The sequence below is a fragment of the Chanodichthys erythropterus genome, chromosome 16, assembly GCF_024489055.1.
Source record: "Chanodichthys erythropterus isolate Z2021 chromosome 16, ASM2448905v1, whole genome shotgun sequence".
Classification (NCBI taxonomy): domain Eukaryota; kingdom Metazoa; phylum Chordata; class Actinopteri; order Cypriniformes; family Xenocyprididae; genus Chanodichthys; species Chanodichthys erythropterus.
The window spans coordinates 25992906-26018832 of record NC_090236.1 but is presented as its reverse complement, the minus strand read 5'-3'; the positions used below and the strand labels follow the sequence as shown (position 1 = coordinate 26018832).

Below are 25927 nucleotides of genomic sequence, written 5' to 3'. Positions count from 1 at the left end.
TCCCTCAGGAGAACACAATGTCTGCTCTAGCACTCGATGAGCTCTCAATGCTAAATGGAAGAGATATGTCAGTATGTGCTGTTGTTTAAGCAGATTTGCCTAATGTGGGAACAGTGTGTCATTTTATCTGCAAGCCCTCCTAGCAGAACAATCTTCAAGATAAACAACAAAAAAGAAAGACTGTCTTGGCTAACTTTGAATTTTGGCTTGACAAAGCCTTGTATGAAAGTTAGTTTGAAGTCTGAAGGTTATTTAGGCTCTGTGTACTTCTAATACTTTAGAAGATTGCAGAGAGATTTGAAGTTTGAAGGTTATAAGTCTTGCGTATTGTGAATACTCTGGCCATTTAAAGAGATATACAAAGTTTGATGAGATTTAGACTTTGCTAAGAGGCTGCTAAGGTGCTTTGAGTGGTTATCCATAGGCAGTTGTTTGGATTGGATTGGTCTTTGGTCTAGTTTGTTTGAAAGCTCTAGGAAATTAGTTAACCCTTATGAGGTGTTGAAAACTCTATAACACCTTTTGAGTTCCCGGTCAAAAATAACCGGCCTGTTAAAAATTGCTTGTAAATCGCTTGTTATGCTATATTATCATAAAATAATGGATTTTATCATTTTGTCAACTTGTTTTCTTTCAGTTAGGACAAGTTTTGTATTTCTTTTTGGAACTGACTGATCATATGCCTCATTGACCTGATCATTTGCACCTCAGTTTTTGAGTGAAAAAACATTATTTGTGGATAAATCTGTCAATATTCAACTGATCAATGAGGCCTACAATCAGTCAGTTTAAAAAATAAATACAAATTGTGTTCTAATTTAAAAAGAAGTTGAAAAATGATTTTTGGAAACACCAGGTGGAAAACATTTTACAAAAAATTACAATTATTCTCAAATTTTGGGTAAGTAGTTATAACCTGGGTGTTTACAGTCAGTATGTTTTTGTCCAATGCGATAACATTAACTAGCATTTTCAGGAAAAAGAAAATCCTCTCCATGTCAAAATGACCCGGACACAACCTGAGGGTTAAATTTGAACCACAAGTCCAAAGAAGTAATGTCACCCACTAAGCAGAACAGCCTGTAGGCCTGTGTTAACTTTGGTGGATGGAGAAAGCGCCCTCCGGCATCAAGTATGAATGAAACAAATTTAATGTGAGAGTTTAGCGTTCCATAATGCTCACATCCATAATGCTCCCTATTTTCGGTAAAAATAGAAAAAAAGAAGAATACTGCTCCCTATATTTTAAGTAAACATACGATAATCCATACGTTTTTATTCAAATCAGCACACTTTTGGACTAAAAGCCCCGGGAGATGTAAATACAATAAAACAAAGAAAGGCGTCAGCAGTTGACAGTTTAATGTAACATTTCCCCTTTCAGGACAAAAAAATAACTGCAACTTACTCTTTGTCCAGTTGCCAAATCTGCCTAAAGGCCAGAACACACCAAGCTGACGCCGACGAACTAGTGGCGACGAAAGCAGACTGCGGGGTTGGCTCACGTCGGCAGCGTTTGTGTCCAAAGTTGGCCTGACACACCAAACCGACGCTAAACAGCCAACGGCCAAATAGCACGTCAGTTCTGCTCCTGCGTGAGATGAAATGCCTTTCCGAATCAGCAGGTGGCAGTATCTGAACAGCCAATCAGAATGATCAGATGGCCCGACGGCAATTCAACATTTCGAATCGGCCGAAAAAAAGACAACGCGGAACACACCGAGGAAACTTAGTCGGCCGACGAAGAAAAACTGCCCCACGCTCGACCGTCAGCTTGGTGTGTTCCTGCCTTAAGTGTGGGTATCTGCAGGTTGGAGTAATGGGCATGGTGAAGGTTTGGGGCGTGTCTTTATCAGTAGTCGTGAAAGCTGTCTGTCAGGGTTTAGGGTAGGGTTAGGGGTTAGTTTCTTTTGTATCAATTCACCTTTCGGCACGCTTCCTTTCAGCACAGCCATTACTCCGACCTACAGCTGTCCCTGTGTGATTCTCATTTCTTATTTGTGCATCCTCGTTTTCTTTCCTCTCTTTCTTTCCTTGCGTCTTAGCTCCACCCCCTTATGAATCAAAGGAAGAATACACCTGGGTATCCTGGCTCATGACTCCTCAGGAAGCGTCCTCATTCCTCGCCTCCTCAAGGTGCAATTAGAGAATTGAGATGTCCTTCATGATAGCTGAATTAGATTGGTTTCCGGGTCACAGGCTGGAGGATGGAGGAGCAAGGAAACGAGGAAGCATCAATTTGAGCATTGAGAAGCACACCCTGTCTCAGTCTGCAAGATAACAGAGGTGGAAGTGGGTGAAAAGGTTGGTGGTATTGCCTCCTTTTGCACTCACTATGGATCAGCAAGTCCTGCAGACTTGCAGATGGAATCCAAAAAACTTCCACACTAGCGACAAGCCTGATTTCTTGGAGTGCAGGTAGTCTTGTCTGTCATATCCGATGACATGCTTTGTCGCAGCAGTAGCAGTTGTGTGTTTTGTCCGTTTCTGTTTTATGAAAGGTAGCGGCAACCAGTGTTAAGGTGCGATACCACCACCTACTGTATGTTGGGATGTCAACTAGATACTGGTTGGTTATTACGTGTTATCATTAGTGATGGGCTTCGAAACCTTTACAGATCTTTTGTTTTAAATCAGTGGTTCAGAGCGTGTATCAAACAGCCAAAGTCACATGTTTTTAGTAAACGAGTCTTCGTTATGTCATAACCATTTCGAAACATTTTGAAATTTCAATGGTTCACCATTGGGGGTCAATCTCTGGAAACCCAGGAATCATGCGGATTTACTGAGATCAGGTGAACAGGTGTCTATGGGTTTTACCTGATATATGATCAGTTTTATACATTTGTAGATGTTTTAATTAGACATAAGAAATAATAGTCATTATAGCTTCTTAAGACCAAAGTATACTTCGTTTTTTTTTTTTTTATGCATACCCTCGTAGTCAAACGCACAGCCTTGCAAAGTATACTTCATTTGATTTGTATGTGTACACAGGCATTCAATGCATTCACAGTTTTGAGCAATCTCTCGCCGCGAGTTACAACCCATGTAAATATCTTTGTATTCTTTCATGCTAGAGTTGTACAAATGAGGGTACTTTCTAACCTCTTTGCATAAACTCTCATCTATGTAGGCCTCCATTGTTGCGGTAGCTTGCATGCGTTCCGGTCTGTTCTGTTTAAGCAGTTTTTCTTCAACTTGTGAATCGCCGGCCCGAGGGCACAGTTGCCACCTTGTGGATAAACTAATTACTGCAAAAAAATGTTTTATCTCAGCCTGCCTGGAAGACATTTCAGACTGAATGAAAGGCCACCACCTTCAACTTAACCTTGCAAAGACAGAACTGCTTGTTATCTCGGGCCAACCCAACACTTAATCACAACTTCTCCATTCAGTTAGCTTTGTCATCTATAACTCCATCCAGGATAGCCAGGAACCTCAGAGTTGTGATTGATGATCAGTTAAACTTCACAAACCACATTGCTAGAACTGCCCGGTCCTGCAGATTTGCCTTATACAACATTAGGAAGATCAGGCCCTTCCTGTTGAAGAATGCTACACAACTCCTTGTCCAAACTTATGTTCTATCCAGACTATTGTAATGCTCTCTTGGCTGGCCTTCCAGCATGTACTGTGTGGTAGATTTTCCAAGATGCACCTGACTTAAGTTACCTTCCTGGGGCGTCTCCTAGTCAACACCCGAGTGTCTCCTAATCGACACTCAATAAATTTCCTGATCTTTCGGAGCATCTCCTAATCGACACTCAATAATATTTCGGGTCAACATCTTGACCCCCTTAAATCATGTTCCCTAACCTTACCTAACCAGAGACTCCAGTTTTTGTCCTTCAAAGCTTTAATCACGGCCACGAGAGTTCTCATCAATTCCAGAGAATCTCTTTCCGAACAAAGGAATACAACAGGTTTTACAGGATTTCTGGTACACTTCACAGTCAGTATTGCATGACTTATTACTCATTATCATCAGTCTCAATACGATTGGTTTAGATTTAAGAAAAACATCTCAGTTCCTATGTCCCGCATAAATTTAGATTAGTGAACTGAATCACAAGATTATCAAAAAAATGTCTCAGGGTTAATAGTTCAGATTACTCAATAGGTTAAAACAATTTCTAAAAGACTATTTTTTTTATCCTTAGAAGAATGCTATCTAGCCAGCACAGCAGAATTTTTCTGAATCACAACACTCAGTCCTAGTGACTATTTCTCTATTTCAAAGTTAGATTATTATTATTAGGCCTGTAGAAGAAAAGAAATGTTAGTTCATTATTAATTAGTTCAAAAATTCCATCACAACTCTCAAACCTCTGCAACTGATCCAGAATCCCGCAGCAAGAGTGGTCTTTAACGAGCCGAAGAGAGCATGTCACACCTCTCTTCATCAATTTGTACTGGCTGCCAATAGATGCAAAGGGGTTCAACTGACAAAAAGTTGGAGAATTCCTGCATTGCACCTAAATATAAAATGTATACATTTTGATGTGTTTGAAGACAAAAGCCTTCCAAAGACAGTAATATATGGTTAAATGACTGAGTGCTAATTCAAATAATAATTAATGTGTTCGTCAGGAGTTAATTAGATATGCAATGTTGAGAAAACAAATAGTAGTAATCAAGTGCTGTGTGTGTCTCAGTCTACAGAGATAGTCACATGACTAGTGCAATTCCACAAACCTGGAAGACCTTCTGAACATATAGAAGTAGTAGGACTTGCAAAATGTAAAAAATAAAAATAGTAGTAGAGAGAATTATAAATAATTTACTGCTATGTGAGAATAACATGTAATATTGTAATCAATAAAAGGAACTGTAGTCTGATTACAAGTATTTTAAAATGTTATATAGTCTAATTGAAAGTACTGATTTTTTGGAATCTGATTATTTAATACAGATTTGGCCTACCTGTACATGTAATCAGTTACTGCACTACATGTGTACTATTAATTTTAAATATTACGGTTATCGGCAATACCGGTATATTGCGATACCCCTAATTAACATGTATATATATATTATAATATGTTTTTTAAATGTTACGATTATACCGGTATAGGAAAGGAAAACATAATTGAACATTAAACACTATCAAGTGTCCCCATTTACTTGCCTTGTATGGAAGTAAATTAATGCCAAATGTTTTTGAAATAAAAAGCTTGTTGAATTGCTCTAACTGAAAAAAAAATATGCATTACATTAGCTGTACTTGCATTTAGATGCACTGTATTTTTAAGGCTTGCATTTTTATGGGATGAAATTCAACACAGTCGTATATTTAAGCTGTGAATATTTCAATTAAAAATATTTCACACACATTTTCATTATTAAAAATTAAATAATTCATATTCACATTTCAAATTTCACTTCCAAGATATTTATTCTGTTTAAAAATACAACCTATAAAATTCGACTAGCAATTTTCAGTCCATTTTATTTCACTTTACAAATTCGCTTCCACAAATTCAGTGGCTCAAATTCGGCAGAAAATTCAACATTTCACATCCGGGAACTGCAGGAAGAGCAGTAGAGTGCCGATGCATCATCTCTATCTGCTGTTAGTCTTCTTCACCAGCAGGTGCCGCTAGCGGCTGTTTAGGAAGACCAAAGCAACGCTAGTAAGTCATTCATTCATAAAAACGGATTTACAGAATTAGAGCAAGCGGTAAGTGAATGTGTGATGATTATCAGGGCCAGTATAAATGCAGAAAAGCTGATAAAGACACAAAAGCTGCATTTATGTTTAATTCAGTGTATTTACGCTTACTTTCCCTGTGTAGCTACAGCTTTCTCTACAGTGAACAAGATAACGTTATTGCCCGATGCTGGTGTATAGATCAAACGTTAAATCTGAGATAGACATATATTTCTCTCTGTTGTTTAGTTTCCTTAACTTTGTATCGCAGCGCTGTGTTGTAATACTAGGGCTTCCCTCATCCGTCATAGCTGCCATCAGGACATATAAACTCTTAACACAGCTTAATGGACTCGTACAGTGATATAAAAGACCAAACTCGCACCTCATTTGTGATGTAGGTTAGACTATATAGGCTCCAAGAAAGCAGATACTGGCATAAAGTTGATTTGACGCTGAACGTTTGATTATGATATTCGCAAATTTAGGGACTGTCTCTAAAGTTACGACATTCTGTATTCACGTTTCTACCTTCTACCAAACTCTTGTAGACACACATGCACATATACATATTCAAACACACCCCACTCAAAGTACATGCATATATACTATTTCTTTTTTTTTCTTTTTTTACACGTTCATCACACAATTTTTTTTTTACTTTGTTCATTTTTTATTTTACCTGATCATAGATTATCCTGCTTATACAAATTTTAAATTAAATTTAGAAATAAAATTAACTAAGTAGAACTAATTGTGTGATGAATGTGTAAAAAAAAGAAAAAGTATATGTGCATGTACTTTGAGTTGAGTGTGTTTGAATATGTGTGTGTTTGTGTGTGTGTGTGTGTGAGAGAGAGAGAGAGAGAGAGAGAGAGAGAGAGAAGGGTGCATCACTCTTCGACCTGGCACCTATAGATGAACACTTCACAGGTAGTTTTGGTGATTGTAAATCATTCTCATCAAATGCTATTGAGCTTTAAATTATGGCATTTTTTTGTATGATCCAATACAGTAGTGAAATACATAGCAATCTTTACATATTACTTGACAGATTATTTGGAAACACTTTACAGTAAGGTTCATAATGTATTAACTAATGTGAACTATCCATGAGCAACACATTTGTTGTTGTATTTGTTAATCTTTGTTAACGTTAATAAAAATACAGCAGTTCATTGTTCATGTTACTTCACTGTGCATTAACTAAAGTTGACAAATACAACTCTTGATTTTAATAATGTATTAGTAAATGCTGGAATTAACATTAACAAAGATTAGTAAGTGCTGTAGAAGTGCAGTTCATTGTTCGTTCATATCAACTATTTAATATAAAGTGTTACCTTTTATTTTAATAAACATCAAAAATCTAAAAGGTTTGCATTATACCTGACACCTAGATGAACAATTTACAGTTGGTTTTGTGACTAAGTCATTCTCTTTAAATGCTATTGAAGGTAGAAACGTGAATATATAATGTTGTAACTTTAGAGACAGTCCCTAAATTTGCGAATATCATAATCAAACGTTCAGCGTCAAATCAACTTAATGCCAGTATCTGCTTTCTTGGAGCCTATATAGTCTAACCTACATCACAAATGAGGTGCGAGTTTGGTCTTTTATATCACTGTACGAGTCCATTAAGCTGTGTTAAGAGTTTATATGTCCTGATGGCAGCTATGACGGATGAGGGAAGCCCTAGTATTACAACACAGCGCTGCGATATAAAGTTAAGGAAACTAAACAACAGAGAAAAATATATGTCTATCTCAGATTTAACGTTTGATCTATACACCAGCATCGGGCAATAACGTTATCTTGTTCACTGTAGAGAAAGCTGTAGCTACACAGGGAAAGTAAGCGTAAATACACTGAATTAAACATAAATGCAGCTTTTGTGTCTTTATCAGCTTTTCTGCATTTATACTGGCCCTGATAATCATCACACATTCACTTACCGCTTGCTCCATTTCTGTAAATCTGTTTTTATGAATGAATGATGACTTACTAGCCGTGATCTCGTCTTAAACAGCCGCTAGCGGCACCTGCTGGTGAAGAAGACCAACAGCAGATAGAGATGATGCATCGGCACTCTACTGCTCTTCCTGCAGTTCCCGGATGTGAAATGTTGAATTTTCTGCCGAATTTGAGCCACTGAATTTGTGGAAGCGAATTTGTAAAGCGAAATAAAATGGACTGAAAATTGCTAGTTGAATTTTATAGGTTGTATTTTTAAACAGAATGAATATTTTGGAAGTGAAATCTAAAAGGTGAATATGAATTATTGAATTTTTAATAATGAAAATGTGTGTGAAATATTTTTAATTGAAATATTCACAGCCTAAATATACGACCATGTTGAATTTCAGCCCATAAAAATGCAAGCCTTAAAAATACAGTGCATCTAAATGCAAGTACAGCTAATGTAATGCATATTTTTTTTCAAATAGTGCAATTCAACAAGCTTTTTATTTCAAAAACATTTGGCATTATTTTACTTCCATACCTTGCCCCAAAACACATAAAATAATACTTAAATTCAACAGTTTTACTCTCCCCATTATATTCCAAGCAACAACAGTTTCAGTAATGTCAATAACAAAATCATTTGAGTACTTGATTGGTTCACATTTACTACACATAATTTAATCCTGTGGAAGAAAAACACAATTTGTGTAGATAAATTCAAAAATAATATGAATATCTGTCTGTTTTTTTTTTTCTGTTTTTTTCTTCAGTGTAGAACTTGATATCAGCTAAATCTAACGAAGTTTTAAATTATATTGAATGGTAGATATAATCAATACAACTAAATGACCATTGTTATTATCGTATCTAGGTGACGCTGTTCATCTGAAGTCTTATTCAGGCTAAAAGGCAGTGCTGTTATAGATATAGATATATTTTCAATATTCTATGTGCATAGAATACCTGGCAGGTCTACTGCAGCATATTTGTCAAAATATGTCATAAACAACAGAACATGTGCTACACTGTGTGCCACAATGCAGTGCATTTGATTTGACGTTCCAGTTTGAACATGACAAATTAACCAGACGTGATATCAGTTGGAATTTTTCTTGGATTAAGAATTTTAGCAGTCATGTATTAAAGGATTAGTTCACTTTCAAATGAAAATTACCCCAATCTTTACTCACCCTCAAGCCATCCTAGGTGTATATGACTTTCTTCTTTCTGAAGAACACAAAGTTGGCAGTGAACAGGGGCTGAAGAAAATGCTTCCATCCACATCCATCCATCATAAATGTATACTCCACATGGCTCCGGATGGCTTGAGGGTGAGTAAAGATTGGGGTAATTTTCATTTAAAAGTGAACTTATCCTTTAAGCATTCTCTGATGAGGTCATGTGACAACAATGTAACATACTACTGTTTGATACATTTACTATTGCATAACTCTCTCTGTTTTACATACTTTAAGAACTGTATGCTGCACAGTTTTTAGTATTCTTCTAGTATTCCTTTTTGAACATAGCCAAATCATACAGCATGTGTTTTTAAGATCATCTCTGTGTGTATGCTGCCCCCTTGAGGCCCTGTGTGTAATGATTTGAATGCTCTATCAAACTATTGGAACTGTTTTTGCATTGTTCTCATATGAAAATGCATTTTAAAATATGAAACACAGTATAAAAACATTGGAGTTTAGTAATGTGAAATTAGATTAAAAAAGGCTTTTCTATTTATATTCTCACCCGTGTAAGAAGCAGAAAGCACCACTAGGGGACAGTCTGAGTTCATCATGTGCAGTTATTGTTCAGGCTGCTCTGGATGCTCTGAGGATCCAGATACAGTTTCTGTTCCTTCTTTGTGTGCCAAGAGTTTGATGCAGAACTGGGAACTGAAATAAAAGCTTTTTAGGTCAATTATAGTCCTGCGTGACTGACCTTCCATCCTCGGTGCTGTGACCACAAACCTGCTTGTGTATTGTGTCCCTGAGACAAACTGTACGATTTATAAACCTAGATACATTACATTTTGTTCCGTATCACTATTTCAGAGTGGAATCAGTGAAATGGTTCTGTTTCACTGAAGGTCACTGAAGAAAACATATCAAAGGAGTTTCTGACAGACAACTGGCTAATATCAGTCACAGAGATATATAGCAAGAAAAAGTAACATTCATGTTGAAACATGTGTAAATGCATATGGCTTATTATTATTCAAAATAGGCAACTGTACATACACTTCCATTCAACAGTTTTGGGTCAGTCATTTTTAATGTTTTTGAAAGAAGTCTCTTATGTTTACCAAGGCTGCATTTGATCAAAACGATTTTTTTTTAAAAAACATTTTCTTTTTGAATATATTTAAAAATGTAATGTATTCATGTAATGGCAAAGCAACATTACTCCAGTTTTCAGTGTCACATGATCCTCACATGATGATTATCAATGTTGAAAACAGTTGCGCTGCTTAGCATTGAACAAATGAACAAATTATCTTTGTTACCACAGTTGCCCAAGACAAGAAGGGTTACACACACTGTCCTTAAAGTGTCCCTATTATGGATTTTTGAAAATTACCTACTCATGTAGTGTGTAACATAGCTGTAAATATGATTAATAATTGATGTTTATCTAGCAATCATTCAAAATTGGTAGTTTTGTATGTTATATTGTGTAACGTAACACCCTAGTCTGTCTCTCGGCTAACATGGGAGTTTACAACTAATAACTGTGGGCGCGGTTCGCTTACATAACTGTAAAACAAACAGTTTTTTCCTCTGCGTTTTTATTACACAGGTGCACCTACATAAAGTACGTTATAAATATATCACGTCTTATAAATAACTAAGGTGACACTTACCATATAGAAACATCCTACTTTGCGAATCAGTTTCTGGTTGATTGACCACTTCAGACATTTCATCGTCGGACTCGGGCTCGAATTGATACGGTAAAATCTTTTCTGTCTATACATTGTATACAATGTTTTGCAAATTGATAGCTGTCATTCAATTATGGCAATGGGCGCGTGGTGCACGCAGTAGACCAATCACAAAGGATTGGGCCATGTGACCAATCAGAGCAGAGTAGGCTCTTCTTACTCTATTCTTACAATAGATTCTTTGAACTGCTTCTAATGAATCGTTTACAAAACAGAACTGAGGTGAAATTAAATGTATATTATGAGAAAATGAATGTTGTTGTTTTTTTTTTTTTGACCTTGCATGCATGTAAACCTGTTGTAGGAGACTCCCAAAACAATATTAGGAACCTTAAAAAAAGGCATAATAGGGGCACATTAACACATGGCCTAGGTAGAAGCTTTATTTAATCTCCATTTCATACTGTATGCGGGCACTGCGTGCATCACACTAATAACCACATCTGCGTGCCATCTCAGGATCATGCCCATAAAAGATATTTAGAAATGGATGGCTTATACATTTCTCATCATCGGAATAAAAAAAGCACTTTAATCAGGTGATTATGGTTGTTGGTCATACTCAGTTGAGGGGAGGATGTTAGGATAATCTGCTATAGATGTTAGAAATCAAGCTTGAATGAAATAACACTTGGAAAAAAAAAGAAAAAAAAACTTTTAATAGACTGATTATACAAGAATCTACACTGTTTAAATATACAAGCCCAATTTATGTTTTATAATTCAGATTTCCCCTCTTTTAAGCATCTTCAGCTATTTGAGGCTAGAGAGGAATCTTAGAGCTGATAGTTAGCTGTGGGCTGCCATTTGAATTTCAATTTCAGGAGCATTCATTGCACACAGAGCCCTCTTACTCTCCTGACTGAACACAAGTGAATGCAGGTTGTTGACAAAGCTTTTACCAAGCTACTGGAATTTTAACGATGGGTCCCCGCATGCTTTCTAATGATATTTTGCTCTGACGGATTGCTCGTATTGTTCAAATACTTGACAAGGTAAAACCTGATTAACAGCTGTTGACAAAGGTAGCAGAAAGCTGAAGTCCTACAAAAGTAAGCCCTAAACCACCATGATGTGACATTTAAATAAAGTAGTAATTTTACACTTGGCACTCATGATATAAAGTTAAAAATAGAAAAAAATAATTCCAATGTCTTATCACATTTAATTCCAGCATTCTTAGCCTTAGGTTTTGGCCCTAGCTTTTTCCTTGATTTTTGTGATAATACTCATAGAGACTGCATAGAATCAGGAAGATCTGCAAGAGCAGGCTTAGCAAAATTCCAGTATCTGTCTTTTATTATATTATATTATATTATATTATTATATTATATTATATATTGCAATTTGCTTGGTTCACTAGAATTTATTTATTTATTTGGCAGCCATTACACCAGTCTTCAGTGTCACATGATCCTTTAGAAATCACTCTAATATGCTAATTTGTTGCTCAAGAAACATTTATTATTAGCAGTGTTGAAAACATTTTGCACTACTTAATGAACTATTGTTACCACAATTGCCCCAGACAGGAAGGGTTACACACATTATAGGGTTAATTCACCCAAAAATGAAAATAATGTCATTTATTACTCACCCTCATGTCGTTGTACACCCGTAAGACCTTCGTTCATCTTCGGAACACAAATTAAGATATTTTTTGTTGAAATCCGATGGCTCAGCAAGGCCTGCATAGCCAGCAATGGTGCTTCCTCTCTAAAAGATCCATAAAGGTACTAAAAACATATTTAAATCAGTTCATGTGAGCACAGTGGTTCAATATTAATATTATAAAGTGACGAGAATATTTTTTGTGCAGTAAAAAAACTAAATAACGACTTTTTAACAATATCTAGTGATGGATGATTTCAAAACACTGCTTCATGAAGCTTCAGAGCTTTATGAATTGAATCAGTGGATTGGAGTGCCAAAGTCATGTGATTTCAGAAGTTTGGCGGTTTGACACGCGATCCGAATCACTGATTCGACACAAAAGATACGTAATGCTCCGAAGCAGTGTTTTAAAATCAGCCATCCCTAGATATTGTTAAAAAGTCATTATTTTGGGCACACAAAAAATATTCTCGTCGCTTTATAATATTAAGGTAGAACCACTGTACTCACATGAACTGATTTAAATATGTTTTTAGTACCTTTACGGATTTTGAGAGAGGAAGTACACTGTAAAAAAAAAAAATCCCAGTAAAATTTACGGTAAAATACCGTATTCCATTATCTGATATAAATGTTACCAACCTTCATTACCAACCTAATGAAGTACTAATATCTGTTTTGTACCTTTATAATACTGACAGTCACCAAACACAGTGGTGATAAGAGCCACATGATGAATCTAAGCTTTTCCACAAGCTGAGGAGGACAATACTAATATATAGAAGGTGCACGCAGTGTCATTCACACACACACACTGAACACCATCATGGTAACATGCATGAAATTTTAAAAATGCAATAAACATTAATTTAACAACATTAGATGTAACATAAAACCCTAATGTACATAACTGATTAGAAAAAAATGAGAAAAACTAAGAAGAAACTGAGTTATTTCAATGAAAATATATCAAATGTGAAGTGTCACGCAGGGAATTGTGGGAATGTCAATTTACATTTTTCCATTGTAAATTTTACAATGAATTGTTATTTTTAACTTCCAAAAACTGAATTTAACAGTATTTTACTGTAAACCAATTGACAGTGTTTCACCGCAGCATTTTTACAGTCTTTTACTTTTAAAATCACGGTCATTTTTTACAGTGTACCATTGCAGGTGATGCAGGCCTCACTGAGCCATTGGATTTCATCAAAAATATCTTAATTTGTGTTCCGAAGACGAACAAAGGTCTTAAGGTGTAGAATGACATGAGGGTGAGTAATAATTTATAATAGTAATAATTTTTGGGTGAACTAACCCTTTAAGGACAGTGTAACACATAAAATCAAAAGTCTCATAAATGTTATTTACTTGCAATTTACTTATTTACCATTTACTTACTATTTAATCAAGCAAAATTGCAATTGAACTTCACAGATCAGCATGCATTTCCATAGTTTTTTTTCCTACAGTAATCATGCAACTTCATCAATAATACAATGTTGAATTTTTTTTTTTTTTAAAGTTGCACTCAAAATACACTTGCTTTAAAAAAAAAAAAAAAAAAAAAAAAAAGTAAGTGCCCTTCGCTTTTAATGGACATGACACATACTGACAAACATAACTAAAAATTTACCAAGTACCATAAGGAAAATCCTCCCTTTCTATACTGATATAAGGAGATATAATGCTGAAGAAATCCCTGGTTATTTATGCTGCAGTGCCACAGACGAAACAATAGTGGGACAACGAGGCCATGCTCAGCCAGTTATGACACCACATGATGACTGTGAGCCTCTGGCCTGAGAGACGTGGCAATCGGTGGTAAATGTCATGTTAGCTCACAGCTGTAGCTAAGCACTGGGCTTAAACCGCTGCATTAGAAAAGCATGAATCAAAGGGATGAAGAAACTTGCAGCCTTTGTGCTGTGGAGAAAGGCGTGCAGGGGGAATGATTACAGCCAGTGAACCCCAAACAACCATGTCGCAGCATCCCTCCAGCAGAGAGAGAGACAGAGCTCAAACATGGCTTGCTTTCATAGCCTAATGTTCTGCTCCACTCCTGCCAGGGAAAGAAAGCAAGGCGCTATAGAAAGGGCATTCATCAATGCTTCTTTTGTCAGGCATGCGAGATGGAAATTAATGAAGGTTTTCATGAGAGGGTCTGATGTTATTAGTGTAACTTCAGGAAACAAAATGGAAAATTAAATTCACCTCCTCATTGTTATCGAGTCTTGGTTTTGCCTGGGGTGCCATTTTGTTTCAATCCAGGTCCTGACAGGGAAAGCAAGGCTTTTTTTACTGCCACAGCTCAAAAATCTTGTACTTTCCTCATATGAAGAGATAAACCCCCATTAGTCATTAGATCAACTGAGAAATTATCTTCATGTCATGCAAAGCCGGAGGGAGGATTGGCTAATCCTACATTTCTTGTGGTAAGGAGAGTAGGGGGAGGGGGTGTGCATTCTGTAAATATTACAGGCACTCAAATGCTATTACAAGTCATTCATAATTACCCTAAAACAACATTCAATTTCAGAAAAGCAAGAGCTGGCAGCCATTTTGTGGCTTAAATAACAGACACGATTTGTTACTAAAATCAAAAGCCACTTATAATACAGTAGCTGTTCAAGATATACCTTCTGTATTCTTCAAAAAGCTTGCGCTATATGCCCTACACCTTCCCTATTCAACTTACGAAAAAAACTAAACTGGCACCGCATTCAGAAGATATTGTTGAATAAAGTCGTTATTTTTGTTTTGTTTTTGCGCACAAAAAGTATTCTCGTCGCTTCACAACATGCACCACTGCAGTCACGTCAGTGGTTTTAATGATGTCTTTAGTACCTTTCTGGACCTTGAAAGTGGTGGTTATGTTGCTAAGGACGAGTCATACACCTCTCGGATTTCATCAAAAATATCTTAATTCTAGGTCTAATGGGTGTGGAACGACATGAGGGTAAGTAATTAATGACAGAATTGGGTGAACTAAACTTTAATTACAGTTTGAGGTATCATTCATGTCTGCACCATACATGTGCACCTAAACTGAATAAGTATCAGAAATAGTTATACTGAGACTTGCCTTAGCAAGCATCAAAAAGACCAATTCAGTGCTTTCGATTGCATCAAAGTTGAAGGTCTTTTCTGTAAACTGCAGAGAAAAGTGGGTGAAAACATTAGGCTTCACGTAAGTGTTCCAGCTTGTGACCCATGGATCCCTTGAGCTTGTTTATGGGAGTGAGTTAGGTGCTCCGGGGAGCGAGGGGGCCTTTAGTGCAGCAGTCTGGTCTTTCTAAACATTTGTGATGAATTAGATCATTTCCTCTTGCCCTGAGAAAGCAGGCAGCACAAATGGCTAAATTAAAAAGTACATACCCTCCTGCAGACCGAGGGCTACAATGAGAGAGTGAAAAAAGGGTTTCAAAACATGTATGTATACTGCTGTCTACAAAAAGAATTACCTCTAAGGACAATAAAGTACTTGTAAACTGGGAAGATCTTGCCTATGCACAAGTTGTGAGAATACAAGACTTGACAGCTGTTTTCTCAGGGTCCGCAATAGGAGGATCACATGACTGGCCTTTGTGATTTTTCCACCACTTACTACCCGACGTGTGAGCTGGTTCAAAAATCATTCTAGGATTTTCCTTATTGCTTAAAGGGATAGTAAAAAAAAAAAAAATCATCATTCACTCACCTTGATGTCGTTCTAAACCTTTGACTTTTTCTCCAGAGGAATACAAAATAAAACATTTTGAAGAATGTTTATGCTTCACTTGAAAAATATAACATGCATGCATCAAATATATAAAGAACAGAAAAATACATTCAAACATTTGAGGTTGATGACAAAAGTTTTTGAATTTATTGAAATGAAAAAGAACTAAATGTGAACAAACATTTTGATGAAATTTTTAAGTAACAGCTCAAACTTCAATATACCGAACATATATGTCATTGCAACAACAGTGTCGTACAGATTTGTTTATGGACAAAGTCTCACACAGCCTCGCAATGCAAGCCCAAAGGGGGAACAAACAGACCAGGAACTATGGAGGAACATATCAGACTCGTCATCACACAAAGCTTTTCCGACAACTCTGAAAATTATATACATATTCTTACAGCATATACACCTTTCGAAACCATAGTACCACAAAAATAAAACAGGAAATTTATGGACGACAGACAAAGTGAAAACAAAACACATGAAGCTGAATGGTGTGGTGATACTGCTGGAACAATATGACCAGTGCAAGGCTGACCAAGAGAAGTCGGGAGGGGGAGATCTCGAGAATAGACTAAAACATGCTTCTGCTGCGCCTATTCACAGAGGTTTATATACATACAACTCATATCCATCATAAGAACAAGTCAAAAAAAAAAAAAAAAAAAAGACAGAGAGAGGATCAAAAGATTTCTAAACACACTGCAGCTCTGCATTCATACCGATATGGCTTCCTGGCTCAGTGCACCCAAGTGAAATAAGAAGCACCTGAAAGGTGCTGGCATCAAAACGTTTGATAGACAGAGGCAGAAAGAAAAAAGGAAATGAGTTGTTCTCTGCACAGAGATGGCATTGACGCAACCATCTTTAAAGAGGTTCCTACATGAGCTGCATTACCTTGAGGCCGCAAAGAGGCTGAGTGTCTAAGGAGTCATGCAGATTCAGAAGACAGCGAACACTGAATGCAAAAAGCGACTAAAAAGTGCCGTCAACTCAAAAGGCTTTGCCATGTAATCTTTAGAGATTTCAAAGACAGTGCATGGATTGCAAAAGTAAGCAGGTACCAAGTCCAGATGGGGTTGGGGAGGTCTGCTCCCTCTTTTAGACATGGGAGACTTTCTGAGACTCCCGTGCCTGCTTGATGCTGTAGAGCCACTTAATGACTCGGGCATTCCGTTCAACGGCAGAAATTCCATAGGGAACGCGTTCCCCGGCATCATCTTCTTCATCGGTTAGGTCATCGTTACTATGCCGTGACTGCTCACAGTCCGAGCTGATCATGCTGGCACTACGGAAATTGAGCGACACAATATCAGAGTTCGCTCGGGCAAAGCTTTCCACACCTACGCTCTCCAGCTCCTCGGGATCCAGCCCACAATAGTTGAAGAAGCGCTCCACGTCTGCGCCGGCCCGAGCGTAGCGGTCGCTCAGGTCTGATTTGGAGCGGTGTAGAGAGGGCCTGCGGGACACAGAATTGCCCAACTCCAGCTCTGCAGCAGTGCTGGCCAGTGTCTCTCTTTCAGGGGAGCGGGGAGCATTGTCACAAGCAGCCAAGGCCTTAGCACTAGGCTTGGGCGGCAGTGGTGGTGCGGAAGAGCTGCTGCTGCGGGCCGCTCTCAGTGGCTTGCCATTGCACATGCGTCGAATGTCTGAGGAGCTGTGGGAGGCATGCAGCGGCGAGCGCTCCCCATCGGCCTCGCACGACCTCTCCTCCAGCAGCCTGCGACTCAGGTTCAAGTTGCCTCCCTGTGGACTGTGTCGACCTTGCGTGGATGGTGGTACCTTGAGCGAGTCGGTAAAAGAACGACATCCAGGTTCCGACAGCTCGGATGAGCGATGCGGCGCCCAGCTGCGTGCCCCGACTTTGTGCGACGTCCCCTTGGCAGGCCCCTCGGATGAGGAGGAGCTGTTCAAAATGTTCTTCAGGATCTCCAGGTTGAGGTTCTCCCGTTTGGTGGTGGTTGCGCAAGTGTCTGACTTGGCATTGTTGTTGGAGGCCTTCAAGCCAGATCCCACACCGCCACTCCTCTTGACAGGAACTGGGCAGACAGGGGGCTTGGCCAGTACCTGTGGCTTGATGGGCTCCTGCTTAGCGTTGATGACCTCCTGGCTCTTTACGTACTTGGCCTTATCGGCCTCGAGCCGCTCCACGGCACTCAACCGCTTTGGGTTTGGCTCAGTCTGGCGTCGGAAGTAGTCGGGCCCCTTGTTGAGAATGCGGAGCGGGACCGCAGAGGCAAAGGCCCCACCCTGGCCAACGGGCTTGCTATCTGCCTGCAGCGTCTCGGTGGGCATCTCTGCTGGTCTCTCGGCGGCCGCCGTGGTGGATTCCGCAGTGGACTCTCGTCAAGGGGCAGCCTGGAGGCACACACATCAAGCCAGATGACCGGACTATTAATCCTGTCTCCACTGGCTGTCAGCAGTGAGGCCTCATACTCACAGCTCATTAATTAGCCCCCGCTTCCTCCACGCAGCCAGGCCCTGCGCAACAGAAAAAGGGAGCACTCAGCTCCAGTCAGTGTCAGCACAACCCGTCAGGCTCAGCCAGCTGGGAGGGAGCACCAGAGGATTGTGGGGAAAAGCCTTGTCTCTGCTCCTTTGTTCCTGGCCAAGGCTGAGGATCTGAAACAGACAAGGACCAACCATGTTAAGGGAGCAGGTGACATCACATTCCTAGCAACAACAGGAAGAGCTGTGACTCCAGCATGCTGTTGGCTGATGATGCAAGCATGAGAAAACAACTAATGGAAACACATGCACACCTCATTATCAGTGGAATTAACACATTTGGGTGGTATTGGGTGTGGGGGAAACAATCTTAGACTTTTTAAATGTAGAAATATTTATGTAGACTAGTGCACTGTGGTCCCATATGTATGACTGCAATGTTCATCCTTATATGAAAATCCTTAGTTTATATGATATATCACCATTGTTCATCTGCATCCAATAAAGCAGAAGAGAATTTGATAAGCCAGCCTTCTTTTTTATTGCTTATAATTATTTCATAACAAAATTATATGTATATATTCTCATGAAAGTGAAAAGAGGCAAATTATTCTCATAAAACTGCAAAGAAACCATGATTCAGCGATTTAAGTGTGAGTGTGCAAGTTTTCTTTTTGCAGCCAGAGAAATATAGATGTATGATCAGGGCTCATGTTTCTGCCAAAACCCTGAGGCTGTTTGCAGGGGGACAAGAAAAAAAATTACATTGAAGAGAGGAAGAAACACAAAATGGTGGAAAACTTTCCTGGTCTCATAAATAAAAGTAATTACAGAGGTTCTTGGACAACAGTGTTTGTGGTGGCCACAATAGTTCTGGAAACTGCTATGACAAAGCAGTTTATGGCACAGCAGTCTGTGACAATCTTCTGATTCAATCTAAGGGCTGCAGAGATTAATAAAAAAATAAACATCAGCAGAGCCATTACTGAGACAGCAAACAAGCGTTTCTTTCTTTGAGCTTTTATTTTAAGTCCTCACATACCTAGGGTCTTTAGCTCAATCGATTTTATGCTTTCTTATAGCTTGAAATTACTTAAATAGCATATCTGTACCACTTTGTAGTATAGAAAATGGTCTATTATTTCAAATATGTTTTTGTTAGGCGGTACAGAATGTTATCATGATGTGCCATTGTATGTTGTTGACCATAACAAAGTCTAGTTAACTTCAAACCTGTGTGAAACATTATCCTACAATGGCACCCATACATGAGTTAATACATACAGTTCTTCATTTTAGTACATCCCGACTGCAGGCCATTCAAATCCAGTGATTACAAGCTCACTATGGATTTTATTGTTGTATGGCAATCAGCTTTGCAGAAATATCTTATAATTTAATTACAAAAACTCCCATTAGCAAGTGAACCTCACTGGACCCAAAAGCACTTTTTTTCTGCCAAAGCACTTATAATATCCCCAGGGTTACTTTTGGGTTAGAGGCTTGCAAAGTCTTAGAAATGTCAGAGGAGGAAGTACTGGAGAAAACAGAATAAGATGGACTTTAAAACGACAATTCTGGTTAAATTAAACTTCACATGTGGCATGCTGTCAATTCACACAGAAATAGTTTCGAAAAACACACTGAAGGTTATGTGCTTTTAATGGAAGTCTATGAGGGAAAAAAAATCGATATATATTTTGCTTTTTATAAGCGTTTTTAGAAAAATTGTGGCACAATTTAAATTTATATTCAGTGGCAAATCGACAACATGCCACAGATGTTCTTAATAAAGCTTAACACAATATTTCTGGTCGAAAACATAAATAAAAAACAACTTCTACTAGTAAATGCAAGTGAATTTTGTACCAGCCAGAGAGTCATAACATAAAAGCACAGCTCTGGAATAATCTTAAGTAATACTATCTAAACGAACCTATTTTGCAATTTGCAGGACATTGGCGGGGGAAAAACAAGCATATACAGCAAAAAATGTTCCTTTTCCCGTCACTTGGGATTTAGCTAGACATAATATGAGCAGACTGTGATGAAAACTGTGCTTTCAGTTCTTTGATAACACTATCAACAATGACTGTTTAGAAGTTTCAGCAAGGGGTCAGTGATTATAAACCTAAACAGCATATGGGGAATGGGCCTTTCTCTTCGAACATAATTACAGAACACAGAGGAGTCTAAAACACGGGTCATGTAGAGAGTAATAATTGTAACAATCTCCCCAAACGCCCCCACAAAGAAAAAGAAAAAAAACAGTCCCCTTTAATCCTCTGTGTTTAGTGCTGTAGCCCCCTCCCCCAAAACAGAGTAAGCCCAGCTGTGGGACTCCAGCCAAGAGCCATCTCACATCATTTCATCTCCCTCCAAAGCTCTTCTGAATTATCAGAGCCAAAGACAATCCCCACGGCTTTCTCAACGCACCCGCTCACCCTTATCGTCCATGTAAGAATAACACTTTACCTCATCGTACTATCCATGTGAGTTGGCCTGCTGAAATAAAACAGCGATTGGTAAAACGAATATTAAAACAACTTTTGCTACATGATCAGTAATACATGCAGGCCTCCCTCTGTATGTGATCCTGTGTCCTTATCAGAAACATACCTGTCATGTGTGTACTATAGTAAAATTCCTTTCTGCTCTTAAAGGATTAGTTCACTTTCAAATGAAAATCAGCCCAAGCTTTACTCACCCTCAAGCCATCCTAGGTGTATGTGTCTTTCTTCTTTCTGATGAATACTCTTGGAGATATTTTAATACATTTCCTGATGCATCCGAGCTTTATAATGGCAGTGAATGGGACCCATGAGTATGAGCTGAAGAAATTGCATCCATCCATCATAAATGTGTACTCCACATGGCTTCGGGGGGTTAATAAAGGCCTTCTGAAGCGAATCGATGAGTTTTTGTTAAAAAAAAAAAAAAAAGTTTTGAAGTAAAATATCTAGCTTCCGCCACCTTTTCCGTAAGCTGAATACGGAAGCTAGATATTTTACTTCAAAATTTTTTTTTTTTTTTTTTTTTAAACACAAATGCATCGCTTCAGAAGGCCTTCATTAACCCCCCGGAGACATGTGGAGTATACATTTATGATGGATGGATGTGGATGGAAGCACTTTCAGCAGCTCATACTAGTGGGTCCCATTCATGGCCATTATGAAGCTCGGATGCATCAGGATATTTATTAAAATATCTCCAAGAGTATTCATCAGAAAGAAAAAGACCACACTGAACTCTGTGGTTTTTAGTGGTAAACACATTACAGTAAGATTCAATTTGTTAACATTAGTTAATACATTATGCATTAACATTAAGCAATAATACATTTATAAATATTGCATTGCTGCTTCATTGCTACATTACATATAAATACAGTTATACAACATTTTAAGTATATTTGAACATTAAATCTATTATAAACATACAAATTAACAATGAACAATAGTATATTTATAAATTAATGTTGAATTAAAAATCTGTTGTTCATATGAATTAGAGATGTAAACTATTTCAGGGTTCCCACTGTTTTTCAGCGATCATTTTCCAGGACTTCTCCAGGACATTTTGAATTTTACAACAATGGGAATAAAAGACTGGGATTATGCCCTAAAGTAATATATTGCTCTCTAAGTCTTTAAAAGGTTTATTGCCATGACTTCTTTATTATTATAAAATCAGTTTTTAATATGAGCTCTTAATCATACATTATGACTATGGAAGATTGTTTCCGTAAAAAAAAAAAAAAAAGTAATTGCGACTTTTACTTTTTATCTCGCTATTCTGACTTTTTTTCCCCTCGCAATTGCGAGTTTACATAATTGTGATTTGATATTCACAATTGCAAGATATAAAGTCAGAATTTCGTGATAGAAACGTACAATTCTGCCTTTTTCTTGCAATTCCAAGTTTATATCTCACAATTCTAAGAAAAAGAAGTTAGAATCGCAAGATATAAACTGTCAAATGCCAGAAAAAAGTAATAATTACGAGAAAAAAGGTCAGAATAGCATGATTTCGCAGTTCTTACTTTTTTCCTCGCAATTGCGAGCTTATATCACAATTAAGTAAACTCGCAATTGTAAGAAAAATATTTAGACGAGATAAAATGTTGCAATAATTTTTTTTTTTTATTTATTATTCAGTGGCAGAAACAAGATTCCATAGTTTATTGTCATTACTTAACTACTGATGAACACTTCTATTTTTTTTGGCAGTTTCAGGGTAAGAGAAAGTGTTTCACACTTAATTCTTTTGCAGTTAATGTGTCTTTACTTCTCCACCTGTTGTTGTCTGACCCCGCTGACCCAATGAGCATTTTGCTGTCCAATGGTCATGCCTTAACTGCAATTTTTATTATTGTATTAGTATTGCATTCTTCTTGTGGGAATTTAATAACTTTTGACTTTTCAGTCTGAGATAAATCTCTTTTTGGCTCATTTTATCTGTAAAAGAAAACAAGCCTTCATAAACTAACCTCATGACTAAATACAAAACTAATAGTAGTTATTAAGATTGATTGGTTTGGAATTGGTAAAATGTGCTTGGGAAAAATATGATCAGAAAATCAACTTGCATAATAATTAAGCAAAATATTATGCATTTAAGAGGTTAATAACATACTACAACATTATAATAACTGCTGCAAGTGGCAACACAAGACTAAACATCATCATTGAAAAAATACTACGCTCACGTGTCAAAACTCAACATCCCACTTTCTGCAACTAATGGTGATTGTTTTAGGCCAGTAATAAACTCTTTGGTCTCGACTAAAGAAAAACCCAAGAACTTTTTAAAAAATACTTTTCCAGGACAACTACAATATTTTCCAGGACATTTTACATTTTCTCGAATTTTCCATGTGTTTTCCAGGACTGGAAAATTTGTCATCAATTTTCCAGGTTTTCCAGGACGAGTGGGATCCTTGTATTTTTTATGCAACCAAAAAACTCTCTAGAATGAGAAAGTCCCTCTCCTGAATATCAGTGGTTTCTGGCTAGTGTCAGCACTCAGCAGAAGAACAGAAAACTGCTTGTTATTTCATGAGGTCTTTACTGTTTCTTACATTCAGCTAGCAGATCATAAAGCACATCTGAATGAACGAGTACGTTTCCCATGTTAGGAATGTGCTCTCAGCTGTATCAGTGTTATAATGTATGACCACATAAGCCACATTCCAGTGCACCTCAGGTCATAAAATCACAGAAACGTTCACAGAAAATACGCCACATCAGCTGAGCCATTTGGCAATGTAGCAACACCGCCATTAAAACCATCTTGTTGTCTGAGAGGCCAATTTTTTTTCTTTTAACTCCAAACACATGATGATCACACGAACAGTTTTTACTCAGGCAGTTTAAAACTGAGACTGACAAAAAAAAAAAAAAAACCCTGCAGCTCTGAGGTCACATGGCTGCTTCAAACAACAATATAAAACATCCTGCTCATAGATGCATGTTACATTATTACTAGATTCACAAGTCTGTTGTGTTTATCAACTCAGAGATGATATTAAGCACATGTCCCTCTGGGTGTATTGGGTTACAAAATTGTGTATACAACAAAGAGAAGATTGGATTTCAGCTAAAATCCTTTTATCACATTTGCTTAAAGGCTCATCCTCTAGTTACATTTCTCAGGGTGAGAAGAACTACAGTATGATCCTGCTTCACAACAAAAGCATTTTTTATTTAACCTGCTTTGGTTGTGGTGTCAAAACATTTTCTTGCTAAATATTTCATATCTAAAAGCAAAACATGTACAAAATTATCTGTTACCATTATTTATAAATAATAAATAATATTTATTTAAATATTAAAATCCTATATTATATTATATTATATTATATTATATTATATTATATTATATATAAAAAATACTATTTATAAATAATTATTATTTATAAACAAATATACAACCCTTAACAGTGTATTAAAAGCACGTATGCTGGGCTTTAATGGAAGCAAGACTTTTGCACCTGACAGTATATTCATACGTTCGCAATAGTTTCATACGATAACACCACAGCTAGACATGATGGCACAGAGCAAAAATGAATGAGCCATTTTACTGAGAGTGTCAGTGTGTTGATGAACTGCTATATAAGCAACAGATTCTGGTGTCCATCTGTTATCTGCTCACACCACCAGCAGCGGCGGCAGCGGCAGCACGGGGCTGTGACATTAGAGCTGGTTGTGTGCTGTGAGCAGTGGGCTGGTCTAGTGACTCATGGAGCCAGCAGATGAGCCCCGTCCCTCAGAGGAGAACAGCTCATTGGCTCTCCCCTCCTGTCACTCATCCAGACATGGGCCCACCATCACAGCAGGTGTGTGTGTGTGTGTGTGTGTGTGAATGTGAGTCCTTGTTACATAATAATATCATATATAGAAGCTACAAGACCAGTCGCAGTGCCATACTGTCTGTTCTGCTGTGTAGCAGCTTGCCTACAATGGACACATGACAACAAATGATCTAAATCCATTTGTACCACAAGTAGCACAAGCACAGAGTACGTCAGAAATAGAACAGGGCATCCATTCAACTCATTCAGTTTAGACAGAATCACTAATTATGTATTGGCCGAGAAAAGCAACTATTTTCTCTATCAACCATCAGCCGATTGTTTAAAAACAGCAGATGATCAGGGATGATTATATCCTGTCAATAAAAAAAAGGGGGGGGTGGGGGTTCAAAGTTAACAAGACAATAACGCATTTAACCGGTAAAAAAATAGCAACGTTAAAGGGATAGTTCACCGAAAAATGAAAATTACCCCATGATTTACTCACACTCAAGCCATTCTAGGTGAATATGACTTTCTTCTTTCAGACGAATATGATCGGAGTTATATTAAATAATGTCCTGGCTCTCCCAAGCTTTATAATGGCAGGGAATAGAGGGAATAAAGATTTTGAAGCCTAAAAAAGTGCAACCATCCATCATAAAAGATAACCACATGGCTCCAAGGGGGTTAATAAAGGCCTTCTGAAGTGAAGCGATGTGTTTGTGTAAGAAAAATATCCAGTGCTTCCCACAGGTTTGAAGTATACTTGCGGTGGTAGCCGGGCGAAAAATCCTTCTATTACCCACGGCACAAAAATGGTCTACTACATGTGACAAACAAATAATGTGTGATTTTTAACAGTATTTTTATTTATTGAAATTAATTTTAATTACATAGCATATTAAATTTAATTAAATACTAATATTATGCATTATAAATTATGCAAAATTACAGCATTTAAATGGTTCACCTTTTCCTATGTTCTCCTTGCTGTCATAGTGTCTGAGACACAATGGTACACAGTGAATGGGACACCGATTCTACTAGTAAAATTTATAAAATGAATAATATGTGTGTCAAATAATGTTCTTAGTCTTTTCTTCCTGTGGGGTAGACTAGGGCTGGGCGATATATCGCATGCGATTGTCACGCGCATTTCGTCAGTAAAGCCGGTTCCCTGATTACCGCTAAATCGCCATCACCTGCTTTCAAATGGAGCGGCATTTAATAGACAGAGCCGTAGATCATTGACAAGCCACACAATATTGCGTT

General features: G+C 37.7%; 1 protein-coding gene across 1 annotated transcript in view; it reads right to left on the bottom strand.

Annotated features, from left to right (window-relative positions):
• Window positions 1-16108: 16108 nt before the first annotated feature.
• Window positions 16109-25927, bottom strand: part of fam110b (family with sequence similarity 110 member B) — a 50628-nt gene continuing 40809 nt past the window's right edge. Inside the window, exon 3 of the mRNA XM_067363491.1 lies at window positions 16109-18531. Coding sequence (XP_067219592.1) covers window positions 17011-18204 — 1194 coding nt within the window. The 5' untranslated portion in view covers window positions 18205-18531 and the 3' untranslated portion in view covers window positions 16109-17010. The remainder of the gene's footprint in view (window positions 18532-25927) is intronic.